Source organism: Rhinopithecus roxellana, chromosome 14 (assembly GCF_007565055.1).
Source record: "Rhinopithecus roxellana isolate Shanxi Qingling chromosome 14, ASM756505v1, whole genome shotgun sequence".
Classification (NCBI taxonomy): domain Eukaryota; kingdom Metazoa; phylum Chordata; class Mammalia; order Primates; family Cercopithecidae; genus Rhinopithecus; species Rhinopithecus roxellana.
Window position 1 is genome coordinate 56,459,374 of NC_044562.1, and position 25,198 is coordinate 56,484,571.

Genomic DNA, 25,198 nt, shown 5'->3' on the forward strand with positions numbered 1-25,198 from the left:
CACGCCACACCACAGGCCTTCCACGAAAGCCAGCGTCAAGCTAAATCCACAGAAGCTCACGGCATTGCCTCAGAACGGCAGCTGCGGACAACCAGATAAAATAGAGGGAATGAAAGTCCAGATAAAAACCATGAATGGACAGTCATTTAAATCTACTACCTATGACAGGATTATATTACATGCCTTTGGAATTCCATTTCCATTAACGTGCTAATCACTCGGGAAGATGCTTTTATCAACTTGAGCACTGTTAAAATGTTTTAAGCCATTTATTTTGCATTGATCATAAGTGATATGAAATTACACTAACAGGCCGAACGCAGTGGCTCACGCCTGTAATCCCAGCACTTCGGGAGGCCAAGGTGGGCGGATCACAAGGTCGGAGATTGAGACCATTCTGGCTAACATGGTGAAACCCCGTCTCTACTAAAAATACAAAAAAATTAGCTGGGCGTGGTGGCGGGCACCTGTAGTCCCAGCTGCTGGGGAGGCTGAGGCAGAAGAATGGTGTGAACATGGGAGGCGGAGCTTGCAGTGAGCCGAGATGGCACCACTGCACTCCAGCCTGGGTGACAGAGCGAGACTCTGTCTCAAAAAATAATAATAATAATAAAATAAAAGAAATTATACTAACAGAAACCAGTATAAGAAAAGTGGTTATTTTCCAATCCAGTTTTCTGAGGAGCCGTGGAGATCGTTGGATGAAAAGAGTATGTTGTGAGACACGGTCGTAGCATGAGGCGAGGGTTCTGCTGATGAACCTTCTCATTGGAGGAGGAATTACTACCCAGGCCTGGATGAGAGCCGGGGTTCCTGCCACGTGGAGGTGGCCCTGACTGGGTGTGAAGAAATTCCGGACGCCTGGGTGGGACGGTGAGCGTGGCCAGCTCAGGGGGTTTCTGCAGGATATTTTCTTTAACTTAAATTTACAAAGGTGCTTAAAATATCAAATGATGAACAAACCAATGTTTTGATAATAAAAGTGTGGTGGAACATGATCGAAGTGATTTGCCTGGGTAAAGCGTTCAGAGTGAAGACACTTTTCTTACATCGAAGGTGAATTCCTTCCGGTACCGTGCGGGCCCCGCGCCTCCCGGTTCTCATCAACCGCCAACTCTGCGCGCAGACCGCCTGTCCAGGAAAACGTCACAGAGAACACAAATGCGGCCTTCGTAGGTTGTGGCGGCGCTCGGCAGTGAACGTTTGACGCGCCTCATGGGTTTGCTGCCATCTCCCCCTTCTCCCGCCAGGATCCTTCTGGAACGCGGCGTCCTTCCACACGGGGGCCTCCTACCTGCACTTCCCCACCTTCCGTGGAGAGCTCAGCGCTGACGTGTCATTCTTTTTCAAGACGACGGCTTCCTCTGGGGTGTTTCTGGAAAACTTGGGGATCACGGACTTCATCAGCCTGGAGCTGCGCTGTGAGTGTCTGGGAAGCGCCGCGGGGCGCTCGTTACTTTGCTGTGAGCTCTTGGGCGGTTTTGTGTGTGAAGCGCCCCCTGCCCTGCCCCTCATCAGCTCCACCCCCGACTGGTTCATTTCCAGCTCTCAGGTCTGTGAGTCCCACTCACCGCTGGTCAAAGAGACCGGCCATGTGCCGCGGCAGCACAGCTGGCAGCCCATGGGCAGGACCTGTCTGCATTCAGCTAGGTACAAACAGGGCGTTGGGTTCCACCAGGGCGTCCACAGGGCGTTCCTGAATTCCCAGTCCCTTCGTGGCACAGACCTGCCATGTTACGACCAATGCCCCCAACCTGCTCATCAAACTGTGTGAGGTTCAGGACGAAATTCTCCACAGACCCAGGTGGTTTAGAGTTTCTCTGCCACGGGTCATTACCTTTCCAGTTCCTTACTTAGTAAACTGAACTGTATATTCTGAGCGTATTTATTTTCCCGTATACGTAAGTTAACTTTGCCTTTTCACTAGACTTCAAAAGTCAATTCCCCGCCTGAGGGCCCCATGCCCTTGCCACCGGGGATCCCTCCCCATGGTCCAAGCTCAGGCCCCTCCTCGGCTGTCACTGACACCGCTTCCCTGTGGGATGTTTCCAGCCCCCGCAGAAGTGGCCTTTTCATTCGACGTGGGAAACGGGCCCTGTGAGGTCACGGTGCAGTCGCCCACTCCCCTCAGTGACAACCGGTGGCACCTGGTCCGAGCCGAGAGGAACATGAAGGAGGCATTGCTGCAGGTGGACCTGCTGCCCCCCAGCACCCGCCAGGCCCCCGAGGATGGGCACAGGCTCCTGCAGCTCAACAGCCAGCTCTTCGTGGGTGAGTGTGAGCCACGCTGCTGGCTTCCCAGTCCCGCGGGTGCTGTAGAGACGGCTGGAGAGGAAGCAGAGAGCAGGCGAGGTTGGGTGACAGCTGAGGCACCACTCAGGGCCGCGTCCTCATACCCGGCTGGGTGTTCCGTGGTGAGCTCATCCCCAGGGCCGCGTCCCCACTTCTGGCCAGGTGCTTGGCAGTGAGCTCATCCCCCGGGCTGCGTCCTCACACCTGGCCGGGAGCTCCGTGGTGAGCTCATACCCCGGGCCGTGTCCCCACACCCAGTGGGGTGCTTCGTGGTGAACTCATCCAGGACCAGCTCCGGGGCACTCTGCTCCAGCTGCGTCCTGCCCAGTGAATGGTGTGGCAGCCGTTACCAACCACTGGTCTCTACCTGAAGGTAGACGCCCACCCAGAAGCTGCAGCAGGTGCTCCCCTGGGTGCCCCAATACTGGGGCCAGAAGGAACCAGAAGGGAGGTGGCCACGGCCCACTCACCTTCCTCCTGCTCCCTCCCCCTTCCCTACCCCGTCGCTTGCTCACATTTGCAGGCAAGCCAGACCCTCAGCAGCCATTTGGTGTGACTCCCCCGCAGCCTGGAGTGGGGGCCCTGGCTCCTGCCCTGGCTCACTGGTTGGTTTCGGGGCCTCCTACCCTGGTTTAAGGGTTGGTTTTGGGGTCTCCTGCCCTGGTTTACTGGTTGGTTTCGGGGCCTCCTGCCCTGACTTATGGGTTGGTTTTGGCTTTGTGTTGTGTTGTCCACAAATGATTTTATTCTCGTTTGGCTTCAAGAAGACAGAAGGATTACCCCTTCTATGACTACTCCTCCGCATTTTCAAAAGAATAAAAAAGCTATTTATCAGGAACTCCAATCAATGAAAAATAATCACGGACTCTTGCTGGAATCTCAGTGAGGCGGACGTGTGAACTTTAGGATCCCCACACATTTCTGTGCTTAAGCAGTCATCTCTTACTAGCTTTCGCTAGTCAAAAAAAAAAAATGAAGCTTATTGTTAATTTTACAAACGTTTAATTTTAGTATTTTCTGTGTAATTTTCTACTTTTTTGAACTATTTTAGTCCATTAAAGAGATACTTACGGAAATTTTTATGCCCAAGGCACTGTGCTGACTGCCCTAATTGAGATCGTGTGGCCACATTTGAATAACGTGTGTAATAGATAGTGGTATGAGTTATGAGCACCTATAAATAAAATAACACAATTTCTGCAATACTATGCGGAAAGTTCATAGGGTGACTCTGCTTCTGGGACCCTGTGTTCTGAGGATGAAAAGTCTCTCAACCCCACTTAGCTGTCCTGGGTTTTTTTTGTTTTTTTTTTTTTTGAAATGGAATCTCCCTCTGTCGCCCAGGCTGGAGTGCAGTGGTGCGATCTCAGCTCACTGCAAGCTCCGCCTCCCGGGTTCATGCCATTCTCCTGCGTCAGCCTCCCGAGTAGCTGGGACTACAGGTGCCGCCATCACACCCGGCTAATTTTTTGTACTTTTTAGTAGAGACAGGGTTTCACCGTGTTAGCCAGGATGGTCTCGATCTCCTGACCTCGTGATCCGCCCGCCTCGGCCAAGTGCTGGGACTACAGGCGTGAGCCACCGCGCCCGGCCAGCTGTCTTGGTTTTTATATTTGGTGAGTTCGTGGTAAATTCCTGAATCATGGACATCTGCCTTAACACGAAATCTCAGACTGGGTCTCACATCAGCATGTCCTCTCCTGAGCCCGGCACCACAATTAAAACCATAGAAGTGGCCTTTCTACTTTGAAAAATGGAGCAGACAGGAACTGTCCTCATACTTGCAAGTGCAGTCTGCTCTGGGCTGTGGCCGCCCACGTCAGGTCCCAGGAGCTGCACCTGCTTCCACCATGCCCGGTGTCCACAGCCTTCCCAGGGCTGAGTTCAGGAGGGATTTGCTGCAAGCAGGGAAGCCCCTGCACAACCAGTGCCTGTGAGGGCAGAGACTGGCCGCATCTGCCAGTCCCTGATGTTTTAAAACACCCTCCCAATGAGTCAAGTCTTTCAATTTCTAGATTCCCATACGGAATCAAACCCAAGACGTTTTCAGGGAATTCTGGCGATGGAGCACTTTGCTGTGTCCAGGTACAGGGCTCCTCTCTGTGATTCGCCTCCAGGGTACTTCGATTGTAGTTATGAACATGCACCATGCCCACACACATGGAAGTATATACACACATTCACACACACAGGCACACACGCACACGCACACACGGGCACGCACACATGGAAGTATATACACACATTCACACACAGGCACACACAGAGGCACGCACATAGAGGCGCACACACATTCACACACACAGAGGCACGCACACAGAGGCACACACACATTCACACACACACACAGAGGCACACACACATTCACACACAGGCACACACAGAGGCACACACAGGCATGCACACACGCACACAGGCGCACACACAGGCGCACACACACAGAGGCATGCACACATTCACACACAGTCACACACATTCACACACAGTCACACACACATTCACAAATACAGTCACTCACATGCTTTCTCACTCACACCTGCAAGCACTCTCACACACACACATGCACACATACACATACGCACACACAGTATATGCATTTTGGGAGATATTTGTATGGAATCCCTTAATCTTATGTTTGTGGCTCAGTTCTTTAATGCAAATAAAATTGCAGGTATCATTTATGAGAAATTAAGTGAGCACAACACACATTTTTGAAAGGGTTGCTTTTCTCAAAATGTCATTTATTTCTCAATTATAATTATATAATCTTATAAGATGAGAGAAATTTGGGTTTGATTTCAGTAATTCAATATTTTACCTACTTTGATGAGAAAAAATAAAAGGTTGCCTCAATGCAAACAAACTGCCACAATTTCCAGATAAACCTAGCAGAGCAATTTAGTTTCTGGTTCAGTGATTCACCAAACACTGTCTTCCAAACAGGTCCCACCTTTTCTTGACTGTATTGCTCGTTTGTACTTTTGTCTATCTTCAGGGAAATTTACAATGTCTTTATTATATTCTTGATAATGAGAACAAGATGGCTGAGAGGTGGGCTTCTGAGGACAGCTGGTCGGCTGCCTCCCACCACATTCCCCAGGGTGCAGGCAGCTCCTGCCTCTCTTCCCATCCAAAGGAGTGTCCAGGGCCCTCCCTGGGCCACCCAGCCCACCTTTCTGGGGTCAGCTCGCCCTGGACTCACCCAGCATTTGAGACAGCTGCTGTCAGCTTCAGCCGTGAAGAGTGCGGCAGCCCCTCTGACGGCCAGCCCTGACTTCAGAGGCAGAATCTGGTCTAGAGTGAGATATCTGTAGCACCAATGCTCAGAGAAATTCGAATTGTCCTTATTTGCAAGGGCGAGGGTCACAGCTCACAGTGCCTTGTGCCTCAGATACCAATTCCTCGGGAACGTTATCTGCTTGCACTGAGCTGTCCTCTGTGGCTGGGACACACGCAGGTGTCATGAAGACTGTGCTGTGTTTTCAGAGTTGCTGTTGCTTTATTTTGTAATAATAGCATTTATCTGCAGACTACACAGAAGAAACATCTTTAAAAACATAAGACAACACTGAAAAAAATAGAAGTTAACTGTTTTCTCGTGTAGCATAAAAATATGAAACGGAGGAAGTTTCACCCTCGTGTGGGATACAAGTCACGAGATGTTACCTCTAAGAGTTTCATCAAAAAAACCACTAGTTGTCTTATTTAGATAAGCGCTATTTTTATTTAAATTACATTGTCAATTTCACTGGGCTGTGTCAGGTATCCAGGCCCCCGTGATAGCGTGGCACTGCTGCATTTGAGGAGATTCCGACCTTTCTGGGCACCACGGTGGGCTGAGGACCTGCCGCCTTCTGGCTGGAAGCAGAGACCCACAGCAGCTGAGGGATGTGGGCCCAGCAGAGCAGCATCTCATAGACGGTGCTGGCTGGAGCAGGGTCTCTAACATAGGATACAAATGTAAGAGGTTTCTGGGGCTGGACACAGTATCTGAAGCCCATAGTTAACAAATTCTAGAAAGCCGTCTTCTGTGCCATCAAACGCCAGTGAGGAAGAATATTGTATATGTGAAAAACAACGTCGTTTTTAAGAAGTCAGATGCCCGTCGTCTCTACAAGAGAGGCTTGAATGTGGTGGACGTCACATCATTAAATGGCACTTGCTCTTGTGGCTGCAGGTCCCCACCAACCCGGCCGGGTTTTCCCTCCTGCCCCTGCTCCAGGGTTAACAGCATGGCCTCGTGAGCTGAGTGGCCCCTCAAGGTTTCCCTCGCCTCCCCTCCTAGGTGCTTTTGTGGGGCTGGGCTGCCCCTACAAGGCGGTGCCGGGGTGTCAATGGAGGAGACGCAGGGCCCACATGGTCTGGGCCACATGGTCTAGACGGTCTCTGGGCTTTCACCTCCACCGTCCTTCCCAGTCAGGGCTGCACGGCTCATCCCGGCAGCTTCCATAGGCAGGTGTCTCCGGGAAGAGGGTCAAGTCCCAGCTGCTTCCTTCCCTTAGGCCTGGGGCCACGGACACCCTGGGCATGTTTTCCTAACCAGCTCTTGGGAGCATATCGTTAACCCCCATAAAAGAGCCTGCCAGAAAGATGAAATCTTGACTGAAGCACTGATGCCCACTCCAGCTGGCAATGCCTCTCTCCCCAAATGTTTGAAAAGATCCTACTACCTACTACTCCATGTCCCAAAATAGTATTTACAATTAAATGTAACCTTCACTGAAACAAAGAAATCTCAAAACCAAAAAAAAATGTTCAACTTTATATCCAGGTATCGTATCTTGAGAGAATGAAGTCAAAGCTTTGGTTAGAGACTCTTAAATTCTTAAAAGCAAAAAAATAAAAATAAAAATGAGTTATCATTTATGAATGAAGTTACCTACCTGTGTGTATATTTGGTTTTTAAGTCACCAGTCCTGTTTCATAACTGCGGAGCCTGTGAACAGCAGTGAGGTTTTGTCTTCTCCTGCCAGTGGCCTCTCTGAAGCTCTGGGCTGGAGGGGCCTGGCAGCCACCTGCATCCACCCTGTGCACGGCCCGTCTTTTTGGCACTTCCTTCGTTCGTCCCAACCCTGGACCTCACAGAGGCGTTCTCAGTATCATGTGTTGTGCTCAAGCTTCTGTCGAGTTAGAAACATGGAAGAAACATGAACTGGGATGGCTCTGTGCCTCCTCCCAGCTGGTGTGAGCTGCCACATGGCCGTGCGGGGGAGAGAGCGGAGAGTGGTCACCTCCCAGATGCTGCCTGCACAGCCCTGGCCCAGCCCCCTGTGGCCTCGCCCTTCCTCCTTCTGAGTTCATGGGAAGCCAGAAGCGCCCGCTTCCAGGGACAGACAGACCACAGCCCATGTTTCCTGTAGTGACTGCATTCTTGCCATGTCCAGGCGACACTCAGGGCACTGGGGACACAAAGGTGATTAAACCTGGCCACAGGCTGGGGGAGACGCAGAGTGCTCTAAGGACACTCTGCTTCCCACCTGCCGCTCTGAGGACACTCCCCTTTCCACCTGACACTGTGAGGACACTCTCCTTTCCACCTGACACCTTGAGGACACTCTCCTTTCCACCTGACACCCTGAGGACACTCCCCTTTCCACCTGATGCTGTGAGGACGCTCCCCTTTCCACCTGCTGGTCTGTGTCCAGCACTGAGACACAGATGCAGAGGAACCTGGGGAAATGTGCCTGGGCCTGGCCACTCAGCACCAGATGCTCCAGCACCAGGAAGGCCAGGCCCAGGGGCAGGCTGGGACTCCCAGGGAGGGTTGGCTAAGGGCCGGCCAAGGGCCTAGGAAGCCTCAGCCCAGCTGGGCTCCTGTAATTAGAGCTGGACACAGACGGGGCACCAGCAGCCTCATGTGGCAGGAGGAGCACAGTCCAAGGAAAGCAGAAGAAAGCCTCAAAAGCCCCAGTGTCAGGAAGGGAGCAAGGCCCTGGGCAGACAGACCTGCGAGTCCCGCAGTCCATTGAATAGTTGGCTTAAGGCAATGAGAAGCCACTGCAGAATCGAAATAAGGGGTGCGATGCCTCCATTTTGCTTGGTCAAAAGACACACAATTTCTGTTTTTTAAGTGGATAAATGGACTACGGCAAATTTTTTCCACATGAGCAACCAAAGAAAAAGTAAATTTCCACCAAAAGTCGCCATCAGACAGTGGGAAGCCTACTGACACATGCCTTCTGTGCCTGTGGCTGGGGCATGTGCCAGGCTGGCACCGAACCCACTGGGAAACTACCCACCCACTCTGCAAGCTCATGACGTTGTTCCCGTTATCCCAGAACCCGCAGCATCTCACAGGAAGTGCAGAATCACCTCGTCAAATTCTGCAAAAAATAGCCTTACTTGACTTTTGATTGGAATTGTGTTGAATCTGTGAGTGAATTTGGGGGAAGATTAACTTCTTAACAATATTGATAATTTGTTCCATGAAGATGGTGTATCTTTTAGTTCTTTTTTTTTATTTTTTTATTTTTTTTTATTTTTGAGACGGAGTCTCGGTCTGTCACCCAGGCTGGAGTGCTGTGGCCGGATCTCAGCTCACTGCAAGCTCCGCCTCCCGGGTTCACGCCATTCTCCTGTCTCAGCCTCCCGGGTAGCTGGGACTACAGGCGCCGCCACGTCGCCCGGCTAGTTTTTTGTAGTTTTTTTTTTTTTTTTTTTAGTAGAGATGGGGTTTCACCGTGTTAGCCAGGATGGTCTCGATCTCCTGACCTCGTGATCCGCCCGTCTCGGCCTCCCAAAGTGCTGGGATTACAGGCTTGAGCCACCGCGCCCGGCCATCTTTTAGTTCTTTAATTCTTTTCTCAATACTATATTTTAGTTTGACATGTAAAATATTTCTACACCTTTTTAATTAGATGCATTCCTGATAATTTAATATTCTAATGTCACTGTAAGTGACATTTCAAATACAGCAGATTTTTTTCTGTTTTGATTTTAATTACAAACTTGCTAAATCTATTTATTGCCTCTAGTAGCTTGTTTGTAGATTCCAGCAAATGGTCTACATAGAAAATAGTGGGATGTATAAATAAAGGCAGCTTTACTTCTTCCTTCCAGGACGGATGCTTTGTTCCCATATTTTCTTGCCTATGGCACTGCCTTGAATCTCCAGTACAAATTGCACAGGTGTGCTCAGAACAGAATTTTTGCCTGACCTCACAGGTCTCAGCCTCTCACCAGTGCCATAATATTGGCAATGTCCTCACCACAGGTTAAGGAGCCTCTCTTCTATTCTTAGCCAGCTGAGAGACTTTATCAGGAGTGAACACCGGATTCTATCAAAGGCTTTTTCTGCACTCATTGGTGTAATCAGATGTCTGTACTTTTAAATGATTTTATTAATATGGCGAATTATATTGAGATATTATCGATTTAAAAAAGGAAAAATACTTTCATTCCTAAGATAAAACCTACTTGATCTCATGATGCATATTCTGGGTTTTTTTATTTTTTATTTTATTTTATTTATTTATTTATTTTTAGACTGAGTCTCGCTCTGTCACCCAGGCTAGAGTGCAGTGGTGCAATCTCGGCTCACTGCAACCTCTGCCTCCGAGGTTCAAGCGATTCTCATGCCTCAGCCTCCCAAGTAGCTGGGATTACAGGCGTGTGCCACCACACCGAGCTAATTTTTGTATTTTCAGTAGAGATGGTTTCACCATGGTGGCCAGGCTAGTCTCGAACTCCTGACCTCAGGTGATCCACCCACCTTGGCCTCTCCAAATGCTCACACCCAAATTACAGGTGTGAGCCACTGTACCCAGCCTGAATTATCCTTTTTTGATATATATTGTTGGATTTGATTTGCTAAAATTCTGTTTAGAATTTTTGCATTGTTTTCATGAGGAATGTCTAATTTTCTTTTCCTTTAATACTCAGTCTAGTTTTGGTATTAGTGTAATGCTCCCTCATAGAATAAGTTGGGAGATAGTCTCTCTTCTTTATTTTTTTCTAGAAGATTTTGTGTACAATTAGAATTATTTCTTCCTTAAATATCTGGTAGAATTCAACACTAAAGCCATCTCTGTTCTTGGTTTCAATGGTGGGAAGGTTTCCAAGTATAAATTTATTTTTTTAATTGATACACAGCTTTTATGGCTGTGTATTTATTCTTTATAGCACTTTGGTAGTTTGAGTCTTTCAAGGAATTTTTCCATTTCTGCCAACTTGTCAAATTTATTGGCATAAAATATTCACGTTCCTTTAGTGGTATTGGTTAAAACTGGGGTGTTATCACCTTCTCCACTGATGAGCCCTGTAATCTCCCTGCTCACTCGCTCACTCTCTCCTACTCCCTCTCTCCTTCCCTCCCTCTCACCGTATCAGTCTTGATAGACATTTATTAATTTTACTGGTATTTCCAAACAACCAGCTTCTGGTTTCATTGGTTACTATTTTTATGTTTTCTGGTTCATTGATTAATACTCTGATTTTTTTTTTCTGTTTTCTTTAGGTTTTATTGCTCTTCTTTTTCTATTTTCTTAAATTAGAAGGTGAGGCAATTGATTGGAAGCCTTTCTTCTGTATTAATATAGACCTATACTGCTAACTATTGTCACTTAAATACTGCTATAGTTGCAACCTGCAAATATTCATAGATTGTATTTTAATTTTCATTCAATTCAAAATACTTTTAATTTTCCTTTTGATTTCTTCTTTGGCACATGTGTTCTTTATGAGTGTTGTGTTTATTTTCCAACTACTTGGACATTTTCTAGGGATTTTCTTTATTTGAAATGAGATTGATTTTTTTCTTCTTTTTTTCTTTTTCTTTGAGATGGGGTCTTGTTCTCACTGCAGCCTTGACCTCCTGGGCTCAAAGGATTGATCCTTCAGCCTCAGCCTCCCAAGTAGCTGGGACTACAGGCATGCACCACCACACCAATACTCTTTTCTATTTTTGGAAGAGATGGGGTTTTGCCATGTTGCCCAGTCTGGTCTCAAATTCCTGGGCTCAAGCAATCCACCCACCTCAGCCTCTCAAAGTGCTGGGATTACAGGCATGAGCCACTGCACCCAGCCTGAAATGGACTTTTTCTGAAATAACTATAACCACTATAGCTTCCTTTCAATTAGTGCTACCACAGTGTATCTTTCTCAGCTCATTTGCTTGTAACCTCTTTGTTCTTTATATTTAAACTGGGTATTGTTTAGGCAACATTTAGTGGAGTATTATTAAACAATCTATTTCTGTCTTTTAATTGCATTTGTGTTTATACTTATATTTAATAAGATTTTTCACATGACTCAGTTTAAATCTATCAGCTTACTATTTATCTTCCATTTGTCCCATCTGTTCCTTTTCTGTTTCTTTTTCAGCTTTTGTTTGGATGGAATAATTTATAGGATTCTGTTTTCTCTCTTTCACTGGCTTGTTAGTGGTAGCTCGTGTGTGTGTGGGAGAGATTACTGGTTGTTTTGGGTGTAGAGCCAATTTTAACATATTAGAGTCCAACTTCAGTGACCTGTTAGCACTCCACGGACAGCAGCAGAAACCTAGAATTGTGCATTTTTATCTCCTCCCCTTGCCTTTGTGCTTTTGTTGTCAGATATTGTAATTCTACATGACATATATTTTAAAAGACACTGTAGCCCAGCGTGGTGACTCACGCCTGTAATCCCAGCACTTTGGAGGCCAAGGCAGGTCGATCATGAGGTCAAGAGTTAGAGACCATCCTGGCTAAAACAGTGAAACCCCGTCTCTACTAAAAATACAAAAAATTTAGCTGGGCGTGGTGGCGGGCACCTGTAGTCCCAGCTACTCGGGAGGCTGAGGCGGGAGAATGGCGCGAACCCGGGAGGTGGAGCTTGCAGTGAGCCAAGATCGCGCCCCTGCACTCCAGCCTGGGCGACAGAGCGAGACTCAGTCTCAAAAAAAAAAAGTCAATGTGAATATTTTCAAATAGTCCATTATATTTTAATGATAACACAGAAATGTTTTTCTGATTCACCCACACGGTGTGTGGAGACCCAGCTCTCCGCTGGGTAACCCTTCCTTCTGCTGTAGTATTTGTCTGGTGCAGATGTGCTGGCGAGGAGTTCTTTCGGGTTATCTGAAAAAACCTCTCTCACGTCCACTTCTGGAAGCTGCCTTTATGGTGAAGAATTCTACACAGGCAGCGGCTTCCTTCCCGTCCTCCGCAGACACCGCCCAGTGGCCTGGCTTTGGCTTCCCTTCTCCTGTGGTCCTCGTTGCTGATGTTTGGTCTCTGGCTCATTTTACTATTTTTTATGTATGTGAACTTTGAAGCAGCTTTTTAGTGATGGGCCTTAGCTTATTTCCTGTCTGTTTGTTGTGTTTGCATTTCAGAGAGTTTCATAGACTGTAGGTTTACAGTTTGAATCAAATTCAGACAATTTTCAGCCATAATATTTTTCTCCCCTTTCGAGAGCGGCCACTAGCATCCGTTAGGCTGCTTAAAATCTCCCCAGATCTAACAGACGCTCTTTACTTTTCTGCTATTGTTTTCAGCCTGTTGGCCCCCGTGATGCATTTTGGCTACTTTACATTGCCAAGTATTCAGGTTCACTAATCTTTTCTTCTGAAATGTTTAATATTTAATCTCATTTGATGTGGTTTTTCCTTCTCAAAAAATATAGATTTTATCTCTGAAAGTTCGGTTTGGGCTTTGAAATATCTTTCACATCTCTAAATATTCAATTATTCCTCTAGCGTAGTCATAATAGCTTTTTAAAATATTCGTCTCTGTGAATTCCATCGTGGGTGCCATTTCTAGATAAGTGTCAATCGGTTGATGTTTCTCCCCAGGACTTGCCATTCATCCCTGCTTCTTTATACACCTGTCTGTCTTTATCAGATACTAGGCCTTGTGAATTTACCTTGCTGGATGCTAGATATTTGTGTACTTCTTTGCAAATTTTTTAGCTTTCTTCTGGAATGAAATGAAGGTATTTGAAAACAGCCTGGTTTTTTGTGGTCTTGCTCTTAAGCTTTTTTAGGTATGACTGAAGAGCAATTAGTTTAGTATTAATGTTTCTCACTATTGAGGGAAAACTTCATTCTGTCCTATACCAGACGCCCCTGAAGTCTGTGGCTCATCGCTGCTGCGGCTGTGGAGACGGCCCTGTGCATCCCCTGAGGCTGCTCCCTTTAAACTTCTGAGTGCCTCTGTCCCTGGCCCCTGATGTTTTTCTTGTGGAATGTGTCAGCCAGTGGTAAGCTCAGTGCTGGTGTGGACTCTTCCAGATGCCCGGACTCTTCTCCACCCAGCCCTCTGCTCCCCACCCCGCTGCTCCCCACCCCTCTGCTCCCCAGCTCCTTGCTCCAGAGCCCTCTGCTCCCCACCCCTCTACTCCCAGCCCTCTGCTCCCCACCCCTCTGCTCCCAGCCCTCTGCTCCCCACCCCTCTGCTCCCCACCCCTCTGCTCCCCAGCTCCCTGCTCCCCAGCCCTCTTTCAGATGCTGAGTGCCGCTGGCCTCTCTGGCTCTCACCACCTCCCTCCTGTCCTGGGAACCCCTCCAGGCAGATGCCTGTGGCTTCCATCTTTATTCCCTCGTCTCCCAGGGATCCTTGACATTTGCATCTCACGTGCAGCGTCTCCAGAACTATTGATTTTTTGTGTGGTTAGCTGCTTTTTACATTGTTTTTAGAGTGGGAGAGTAAACCTAGTCCTTGTCACTCTGTCTTTGTCAGACATCCACAGAAGCTTGTTTTCAGTGATGTGAAAAAAATTCTCACACTTCAGCTAACCGTATCAATGTACACTACATCGTGTTACAATTATTGCGGTAATATTGGTGTTTTCTTAAATTTTGTCCTTCATTCTAATGAGACTACTTTAAGAATAATTCCTTGGTTAATTAAGATGGAATCGTTTAGAATAAAATGAACCAAACTCAACTTTTCTCAAGAAAGGAATAATGTTTCAGTGTTCCTGGAGATTCCCCAAATTTATGTTTCTCAAGTTATGTTTGTTCCTAAAGCCTTTGAAAGTCGCGACGCTTACATATCCCATGAAGCCCTCGGGTGAGGTCACTGGCTGTGCTCTGTGCCTCTGTTTCAGGTGGCACGGCTGCGAGGCAGAGAGGCTTCCTGGGCTGCATGCGGGCACTGCAGGTGAACGGGAGGGCCCTGGACCTGGAGGGAAGAGCCAAGGTCACGCCCGGTGTGGAGCCTGGGTGCCCTGGGCACTGCAGCACCTACGGACGCTTGTGTCTCCATGGGGGGCAGTGCCGCGAGAGGCACCAGGGCTTCTCCTGCGACTGCGAGCTGTCTGCATACACAGGACCCTTCTGCTCTAGTGGTGAGTGCCAGCGGGGACCGGGGCCGATAGCGGCGTGTGGGCCGTGTGGACATTTAAGATGTAATACACATTTTCTGTGTAGCTACTTCATAAAAGAATCTCAATTCCTAAATTCCTGTGGTAAATCACTGTTTCACAGCCAATCTTTTTGTTAATTAGAAGGAAATGTGACTCTACCGTAAAATTCAGTATTGATCCCGTGGTCTTATTGAAATACTATCTGTGTATTTTATGTTTTCAGATCACGTGTTATTAAAAATCTGCCCCACATGGCCCCTGACTGTTTCAGACCTACTCAGATGACATTATTATTTAAGGTAATACCTTCCAGTGTCACAAGAAGAATGCTTTCCAAAAATATATTTGACGAGTATAATAAATACATTTTCCATTAAATATCAAAACAACTGTAACAGAATCACTTAAACATCTTGCTCTGGGATTTGTTGATAATCTTGTGACACAGTCAAAGTGATAGGATATTTTTCAGCCTCCCTTACCTAAGAAGTTACAAGCCATGCCTTGCCAAGATAGAAGGAGCCTGTTGTAAGATGTGCATGATTCTGGGAATGTTCTGATGCATTTCATGCACCCGTGGGCACGCACAGAAAACACCATGAAACAAACCCAGCGCTTTCACTCAGGAATCTCTGTGCAGCATCATTCACTGGGCTTTGGAGTATAAGCTTGGATGCCAAATTGGATCAGCTGTTGATTTTCAAAAGAATTAACTGCCTAGAAATAGTGAGAACACAATTATATGTTACACTTCAAGAAAACTCTGTGTTGACAAACCAAGTCATCTCTCACCATTTCAAGACACAGGAGAAATCCAGTTGTTCCAAAAAAAACCTCAGATGATGTCAGCACAGGGGCTGGTGGCACAAGCCTCCCCTGCAGAGCCAAGGGCAGCAGAGCAGGTACACATTGGGAAAGGCAGGTCATTAGAAGCAGAAGAACAGCAGACTGAACGAGCCCCCAAGTGTTAATGCCATCTCTGCCCAAATCATCGCCTGATCCCTCAGCTCCACAGCCTCAGGAAGACCTTCAAAGGCTGCCAGGACAGCAGGGGTCAGCAGAGGGCAATCCAGGGAGAAACAAGCTCAGGGCTGTATCCGGGCGTGTGAACCACCCACCGGGTCAGCAGCAGGGCAAAGATGCAGAGGCAGCAAGGGCAAGAAAGAAGGGCATTTGCAGCGAGGCTTCTGCAGTGTCCAGCTTTCAGTAATATACAACAGACATGCAGACAATCAAGAAATTATACTCCACATACATGGGAAAAATGTGGTTACTGAGAACTGACTCTGAATGGCCCATTTTTCTCACTGTTGCAGCAAAGACGTTGAATAGATATTATATATTACTCCAAGAAAATGAAGTTCAGAGAAATAAAGAAAATACACTGTCAATGAATAAGCTGATATGGAACTCCAGCAGAGCAATGGAAACCATTTTAAAAACAGATGGAAATGTAGTAGCTGAAAGATACGATTACTGAAATTGAAGAACCAATTGTGTATTCCTGTGGGCTCAACAGAAGAAAGAATCGGTGAACTTGAAGACGGGGCAATAAGAATCCCCCAACTGAAGACTAGAAAGGAAAGATTCTGAGGGAAAATGAAGAGAGCCTTGGAGTCTTGTGTGACCACATCAATAATTAAATAATTTAATTCTAAACAATCCATGCGCCGAAGAGCTCATAAATGAAACTAGAAAATATTTAAATTCACCAATAAAAATACACTGCATCAAAATTTGACTACTAACAGCTACAGCAGTATTTAGAGGAAAATTTATGACTTCACATTATTCTATTACAAAAGTATGTATGTGTAAAATTCATAATATAAGTTTCTAATTTAGGAATTTAGAGAAAGAAAACCAAAATAAACCCAAAAAAATTAAAAGAGAAAAACAGATGGAGTAGACATAAATGAAATAGAATACAGACAAAGGAAGAGATCCTGTAATTTAAAGCTGGTTCATGGAGGAGATCAATAAAATTGATAAATTTCTACGAAGACACTCAGGAAAAAGAAAAAGGGAAGAGGACACAAATTGCAAATGTCAGGAAAAAAGATGTGATGTCAAAGCAGAGGCTACAAGCTCCAAAATAACCATGGAATATCATGGACAGCATCATGACAATAAATGTCACAACTTAGATTAAATGGGCACATTCCTTTAAAAGCACAAATTATAAAACTGACCCACAAAGAATGAATAACTTGTAACCACTGATAATTAATTTCTAAGTGAAGACCTTCACAGCATAAAAATCTCAGGTTCAGATAATTAACTATTAATTTCTAGAGAATATTTAAGAAAACAACAATATCCTTCTGACACAAGCTGTTTAAGCATAGAAAGGAGGAGAGGATATGCTCCAGCACCATTTCTAAGACAACTAAAGATCTGGTGCTAAAATCTCATAAAAACTCTACAAGAAACAAAACAAAAAAACCATAGAAATATTCTCCGTGAATACCGACACAAAATGCTTCACAAAATATTAGCAAAGCAAATCAAATAATATGAAAAAATAACACCCCAGTCAAGTGGTATTAATATCAGAAGTGCAATGCTGTATCAATTTTCAAAAATAAGGACAGTCATCATATTAACAGAATAAAAGCTATAAAGTAGATAATAATTTCAATATTAGTGGAAAGCACATTTGACAAAGCACAGTATGACAACTAGGAATATAAGGCAAGTTTTCTAACTACATCTAACATCCTTTTACTGAAATACTTACCGGTGAAAGAAAGAATGGTTTCCCCTAAAACGGAGAAGAAAGCAAAGATCTCTATTCCCACCACATCTTTTCAACATGCTGCAAGTCTTAGCCAGTGCAATAGGACAAGAAAAACAAAAAGCCACACATTGGAAAGAAAACATAAAATTCTCTTTAGTCATAGGACATATAATCATCTAAATAGAAAGTCATAAGGAATTTACAAAAACCTACCACAACTAAAAGTCATATCAAACAATATACAAAAATTAATTGAATTTCTATTACTATTATAAACAATGGGACAATTTTCAAAATAAAATTCTATTTAAAATATGGTAAAAAGTATATTTACAGATAAATGGAACAAAATAAGTATAAGACCTCTACAGTGGAAACTGCTAAAATAAATGAACGTCTAAGCGAATGAGGAGTATAATGTGTGGATGAACCGGAAGACTCGATGTTATTACTGTATCATTTCTTCCCAAGCTGATCTATAAACTGATTGTTCCAATCAAAATTTTAGCCTAATTGTCCAGCTAATTCTAATTTTAAATGGAAATGCATGGGATCATGATTTTGCAAGTCATTTTTTTAAAAAGAAGAGACAGAAAATACATACATGTATATACAGATATACATATAGACATAGACACAGATATTCAATTGATTCTTCATAAAGTGTTAAGGGCATTCAAAGGGGAAAAGGGAAGTGTTTTAAGCTATGGTTCTGGAACAACAGGATAGCCAATTGGGAAAATACACATAACGTGACCCTTAACCCATACCACATACAAATATTCACTTGAAATGGGTAGTAGACACAAATGTAAAAGCTAAATTTATAAAAACTCTACTAGAAAACCAAGGAGAGCATAATCGTCACCCTGAGGTAGGAAACTTTCTTAGAATACAAAAAAACCCGTGAATCATAACAAATTGAATGTTATCAAAGTTAATGACTTTCACTCATTAAAAAACTGCTATGATAGAACGATTAAAGTACTCACATAATGGGTATCTACTGAAAGACTTAGGTCCAGAATATATGAGTAACGTTTACAATCATAACTCCACCAGAGAAGAGCTCCAGATGCAAATGGGCACCGAGCAGTGCTCAGCGTCGTCATGAGGGAAATGCAGGTTAAACCCATATTTAGATCACACTGCACAAGCACTTCAATGGCTACAGTTGTGAAGACTGACGCTGCCAAGTATAGGAACTGATGCAGAGGAACTGGAATTCCAATGCACACTTGGTAGGACGGTAAATGTTGGTGACTTGGGAGAACTCCTGGGCAGTTTCTGAAACATCAATGATTCTGCTATCCGTGATTCTTAAGTGTTCATACAGCACAAGTGAAAATGTAGAGGTCCCTGAAGTTACACATAATGGCCTACGGCAGATTGATTCATCATCTCCAAACCTGGAAGCAACGTGAGCATTAGGAATATTGAAGGGGCGAGCGGATCTGTGTCTGGGCCAGTCAGGTCCTGCTCTTCCACAACACGGATCAGTGTAAAATCCTCACACTCAGTGAAAGACGTCAGGCAAAAAGAAACAGGGAGCTCCCAATGAGTGATTCCATTTACATGAAATCCAGAAAATGCCAATCAGTGTGGAGTCACAGAAAGCAAATCTGTGAGGCCTGGGCATGGGCTTCTGGAAGGAGTCACTGCCAGGAGCACAGAGGAGACACTTGGGGATGTTCTGAATATTGGTCGTGGCGGTAATTTCATGGGTGGCTACACCTCCCAAATCTCTTCCTATTTTACCCTCTAAGTGGGTGTGTTTATTGTACTAATTATGTCACACTGAAGTCAACAAAAAGGTGTTTTGTCCCTTCCACATGAGCACAGATCTCACTTTTTAATGGTTCCATGTCTGCCTCTGTTCAGTGCAATCAGAATGTTTTCATTGTATTGTGGACAATGAAGAAGTGACCAGGGTGACCTGGGGGTGGGTTTGGGGGAGGTCACTCAATGACCCTGCCCGCCAGGTAGGAACCTGCTGTAGCCAGAGAGATAAGAGCCGGTGCAGTGATGGAACCACCAGTGCCCTCCTGTCCCCACGTACACACACTGCATCTGGGGTCATGTCACTTAATGCCAAAACACCCTTTCGTGAACTGACGTAGAAACAGCTGCATGGCCCTCTGGTGCCTGGACGCGCAGATGACCACTTTCCTCTCCCAAATTCATGGTATTGCCCTCAGTTCACCATACATTTGAAGAGCTCGCCTGTGTGAAAGCCCAAAGGAGAAAGGAAGGAATTGAACCCCCAGAAACCGGTTTCAAGCCAATCCCATAACCTCTACGACTCTCTCAGTAAGATATTAGTAAAATTATTGCATAACTTTGTCAATTTATAGGTTACGTCCTATATGTCTTAATGACCTATCCTGCTCAATTAGGCCTTCAAGATGCCACATCCCCTATTATAGAAGAACTGCTCACTTTCCATGACCACACTCTTATAATTATTTCCCTAATTAGTTCCCTGGCCCTATATATTATTTCCCCAATACTGACAACAAAACTAACTCATACTAGCACCATAGATGCCTAAGAAATCGAGACTGTGTGAACTATTTTACCTGCCATTATCCTAATTTTAATTGTGAGTCATCAAGTAAGTCAGACTGAAATAACTGGACATTTGTTCCTGGGTCTTTGAAGGGCAAGGGGCCCTCTGAGCTCCTTCCTTTGTCACTCCTGGAGAAGACTGCCACTGCAAAGCAGAAGACTCACATGGAGGGAGATTTAAGGAAGGAGACTGAAGACCCAGCAGGTGATGGCTAGGAAGCCTGGCTTTCGCCTGAAACCAAACAGGAGCGCATTGAGCTTGAAATGGTAACATTGCCCAGAAGGATAAGCCTGTGTGATTTTAACACTGAGACTTAATAAGGACTGTCCTGAAGTCTGCAACGGTCAACTGTGATAGTCATTTCCGACATATATGAGCATTTGTTAGGCCAATTTCTACTCTTCTATTTATTCAAATGTTCTAAAAATAGGTATACTTGCAATGAGTCTTTAGTCTTTAACAACTTAAAATGTGCATATTATTTCAGAGATTTCTGCGTATTTTGGAACTGGCTCCTCGGTGACTTACGATTTTCAGGAATATCATTCCCCAAGCACGAATGCCAGCTCCCACGCTGCCTCGTTCCAGGGAGAGACGACGTTGACCCAAGAGACAATCGCATTCAGCTTCCGAACAGTGCAAGCCCCGAGCCTGCTGCTTTATGTGGACTCTTTCTACAAGGAGTACCTTTCCGTCATCCTCGCCAAAAACGGTGAGTGTCATCTTCGTGTCAGAAAAGTAAATTATTAGAACTGTACTATGACAACATGTTTAATGCCTCAAATTACAAATGAGGAAAAAATTGTGTGTTCTCCAAATGTCATTTTGCTTATATGTGTTTTATTTTGTGGGACTATACAAACATTGTTGCCACAGTGTCATTTCAGTAATTGTATAAGATCCTTCTGTAAAGTTTTTGATAAATTTGCATATCTCATGTAAAGAGAACTCTTATTATCCCTGGAAGGTCTTCATTAGAAGTATAAGGTGTCTGGTTATATGTGGAAAATATTTTCACCTTCTTCTAAGGAAAGAGGAGAAGAATTGAGGTGGCAGGAGCGTGGCAAGGCAGGTGTCCTGAGCAGCAGTGTCCTGCCCTGTCCAGGGTCCTGTGGTGGGCCCGGCCCCATCCGCTCGACAATGAAAGTACAAAATCACAAACGTCAACCAGCTCCTGTGTTTCCATGGTGGGAAATAAGGCCCAGCTTTAAGCATCTTAACTGGAATGTCAGGGTGCTGACTTAATATCTGGAGGAACTTACAAAAATGTCTGGCTAACAGAATTTTAGTACCTCCCCTGTGGCCGTCAGAACACAGGTCTGAGTCTCTTGAAGCAGGTCAAGCTGTCAGGAGCTGTGGATCCACAGAGACTTTGCCTCCTGGCAAAAACATATCACAGCACTCACATCCCCATGTCCCGGTTACCGATGTGGTTTTGGAACTGAAACCTACTGCATGTCAAACCAACATGCTGCCATTTCAAGCGCAGCCCCAGGGTTCTGGCATCCAAAGTATGTATGGCTGGAACCTCGAACGCAGTAGGAACATTTCATCCCCAGGCTGGAAGGAACCTGGAAAGTGGTCGCCTTCTTAACCAGTAAAGAGGCAACGAGAATGGAGTCTAGTCCAGCGTTTAATCCGTGGCCACCACCAGCTGGACTCATCACAGCCCCTCAGGAACTCAGCACCCTCACAGCAACGCATGTTTCAGGGCCAGCTGTGCACGTCTCTTATTCACCTTTCAGAATCTTGGATATGCGCATAAAGGAGACGGGAACAGACAAACAGAAAATGACAAGGTTTCACAAAGTTGCAACTTCAGCATTCCCTAATATCATGTTCTTTTGGCAGAAGTGGCGTGGGCTTTAGACTCCAGCCTGTGTGCAATTCCGGTGTTCACTTTTAGAAAATTAAGCATTGTAGGAAAGAGAGTTCTTGTTAATAGCAACTTTGCCTTGATCTTAAAATAGCGTGATGTGAGCAGCGGTGGCCCCCGGCAGCAACAGGAGGCAACGCCTTTCCGGGGAGAGCGAGGACTGGGAACACAGGGGCGCATCCCAGCGGAACCCTGAACAGACTCCATCTGCAACACATTCCTCTGGAGGCACATGAATAGTAACAACTTCTCTGGAGTGCGGAAAGGCAGCTTTAAAAATATCTCGTTGTTTTAAAAATGTTCTATTTTCCCCTTTAGGGAGTTTGCAGATCAGGTACAAGCTGGACACACATCAAGACCCTGATGTCGTTGACTTGAATTTCAAGAACATGGCAGATGGGAAACTTCACCACGTGAACATCAGCAGAGAAGAAGGGGTGGTCTTTGTCGAGGTAACGGCTCGTTCCTGGCATAAGCCCTGCTCGAGGCATCACCTAAGGCAGGATTTTCGTAATGAAGCCCAGGGCTGGTCCCTTTTCTGTTTTATTCTCAGGTGTCATGGGCAAAAAGTCAAAACCGTGTCTGGTATTTTTTATTTTTTAGCAATGGAAATCTGCCACTTGCAGTATAAAATTATGCCTACTCACGTGTCTCCTTATTTAATTTACTAACTAGATGCCTGTTTTCTCACGGTAAATTACTAGACGTTTTTGTTATTGTTGTTGTTGTTTTGATCCATTTTGTTTTTTGAGATGGAGTCTTGCTCTGTCACCCAGGCTGGAGTGCAGTGGTGCGATCTCAGCTCACTGCAACCTCTGCCTCCTGGGTTCAAGTGATTCTCCTGTCTCAGCCTCCCTTGTAGCTGGGATTACAGGTGTGTGCCACCATGCCCAGCTAATTTTCGTATTTTTAGTAGAGACGGGGTTTTGCTATGTTGGTCAGGCTGGTAGCGAACTCCCGACCTCGTGATCCACCCACCTCAGACTCCCCAAGTGCTGGGGTTACAGCCGTGAGCCACCGCGCATGGCTGGAAGGTTTTTTTGTGTGTGTTTTTTTTTTAAATAATTCTCCAGTGGGAATCCATGGGTACAAATGTTATAATAATTTAAAGAGACAGCTTATATAGAAAATGATGATGATTCCATTTTTGTTCTAACAAAATAGAGTTGATTTGCTGCAGAGTGCACTGTCAGGATTTTGAAGGGAGTTTTGGCATATTTTCCGTCTACATGGAAAGCATCATTTGGCTTCATATTTCTGGCTTTATTTTGAGATTTGTAAAAGTTCTGGTCTTGAACCCAACACCCTGGGCTTTTGCATCTTTTTGTGGATTCTGTAGATTCCTAGTGGTTTGCATTGTATGGAAATAGCTAGGGCTGTGAGGAAAATGGGAGAGAAGGGGCTGCGGGGAAGGGCGTCTGCGAGATGAAAACTGTGGAGCCGGTGCCCACCAGGGTCCTGAGCTCCCGGGGCCAGTTCTGTCTCCACGGGGCACCACAGGCTTTTCATTGGTTTTGCTTTATTCTCTTCCTTCACTTCCTGCCTCATCCCTGGTGAATCAGAATGTCTGGTGTTTGTTTCTCCCGGGCAGGTGAACCAGAAAACTTGGAGACAAGTGAGTCTGTCATCGGGTACAGCATTCAAAGCCATCAAATCCCTGGTGCTGGGCAGGATTTTAGGTAAGTAGACACCCCCCCACCCCGGGTCACAGGGCTGGTCACCAATGCACGGGCTGGTCACCAATGCACGGGGCTGGCCACCAATGCATGGGCTGGTCACCAATGCACGGGCTGGCCACCAGTGCACAGGCCGGGCCCTCGTTTCATGTCAGTTACACCACTGGGGTCAGTCAAGGCAGAGATTGTACTTGTGTCTTCGTGCGCACACAGTCGTGAGGGGCTGCAGGAGAAATGCTTCCGAGGCGATGGGTGAGGAGCTCCACGCTTCTCTCTCTGGCAGCCAAGCACAAGGGGCTGCAGTGATTTTCTCACACACCAAAGAAAAACAGTGATCGAGGCATGCAGTTCACAGGTCACAGACCAAACAGTGCAGATTCAGAAACCCTGCCTGGATGACATTTGAGAGGAGAAATTTAGAAACCATGTGTTTGCTGCCCTGAAGTTCAGGCCAGTGGCGCAGGCCCCACTCGGCTTTGCTGGCAAGTGCAGGCATTTCTGAATGACCTGAGTCTCATCACACTGCCAGTGACGTGGGGCGTAGTGCAGAACAGGGAGGCGGGGCCATCGCGGGTCACATGCCACAGCTCCCTTCCCGTTTCCACGCCGCACAGTGAAAAGGCCGGCACATTGTCTTAAAGTTTGATTTTTTACAAAATTAATGAGCTGTAAACATCATGGATACTTATGTATCACTTTGCGGAGGATAGGTTTGAGGCTTGTTTCATACTTCTGGTCTTATGTTGGTACTAGTGTGATGCATTTTGTCTAAGACAATGATGTTTTAATCTTTTCAGTTATTTGTACCTATATTCTTATTCATTCATAGTCTTCCTCAGACATAAGCTGAAAATCCCGAGTGTATGAGGAGACACTTGGGCAGCCGACACAATCTCTGAAAAGCATGATAACGAGGTTTCCAACTCTATTAATGCCCGAATATTTTCAAACACCACGTGGGGCATTGAAGCGAGACATTCCTATTCTTCGGTTGGGGACAGTCATGACCTGCCACGCTCCACCAGGTTGCCTTGTTGGGAGAGGAAAAGTATGTGAAAGGCATTGCTTCTATGTTGCCTAATTGAATATTCAAAGTGGGTCTTGTGATGTCACACACACACACACACACACACACACACACACACACACACACACAGCTCCGATGACTGCTACAGTGATTAGTTGCTTTCAGGAAAAACATGGAATAACAAAGTTGATTTAAAGTGTTGAATCTGCTTTGAGAACATGCTTTAGAGTTTGATTAAAACTCCGGCCCCTGATAATTTAGTAACAGATGCACGGATTGCACACTGAATCCTGTCCTGTGATTACAAGTTTTATTCTTAAGCCACACTTGGACACGCAGTGGCCCAACCCTCCCTTGAGAAAATGGCAACAGCAGCACAAACAAAACAGGGGGGTTGTATTCCATATTGACAGCTCAGCTAATTCGATTGATCAGCCAATACCTGCCAGTGTCCTGGGTGGTGAGGCCATGTCAGTGGACGAGCAGGCAAGGACCTTTGAGGAGCTCCTGTCCCAGGGGCAGGATCATGTCCCACAGAAGTGAGCGTGGAGCACTGTCCCCAGGGCTGACCATGTGGTGTCGCGAGGGGGTGAGAGATGAGCTCCCCAAGCCTGGGCGTGTGACCCAAGGCCTCAGGAGCAGGAGACCGACCAGCGGGGCTGGAGGGAGTGAGGCGGCCTGACACGGGATGCAGGTCACGCAGGCCTTACAGGCATTAAGACCACTATAGGGA

The 25,198-nt window shown here is 45.8% G+C and overlaps 1 protein-coding gene across 3 annotated transcripts in view; it reads left to right on the forward strand.

Annotated features, from left to right (window-relative positions):
- Positions 1 to 25,198, forward strand: part of LOC104673096 (contactin-associated protein-like 4) — a 208,440-nt gene that overhangs the window by 176,389 nt on the left and 6,853 nt on the right. For all 3 annotated transcript variants that reach the window (XM_030915962.1, XM_030915963.1, XM_030915964.1), the window contains 6 exons: positions 1,251 to 1,421; positions 2,053 to 2,271; positions 14,320 to 14,559; positions 20,374 to 20,598; positions 22,081 to 22,214; positions 23,354 to 23,441. In XM_030915962.1, the coding sequence (XP_030771822.1) occupies positions 1,251 to 1,421; positions 2,053 to 2,271; positions 14,320 to 14,559; positions 20,374 to 20,598; positions 22,081 to 22,214; positions 23,354 to 23,441 (1,077 nt within the window). The remainder of the gene's footprint in view (positions 1 to 1,250; positions 1,422 to 2,052; positions 2,272 to 14,319; positions 14,560 to 20,373; positions 20,599 to 22,080; positions 22,215 to 23,353; positions 23,442 to 25,198) is intronic.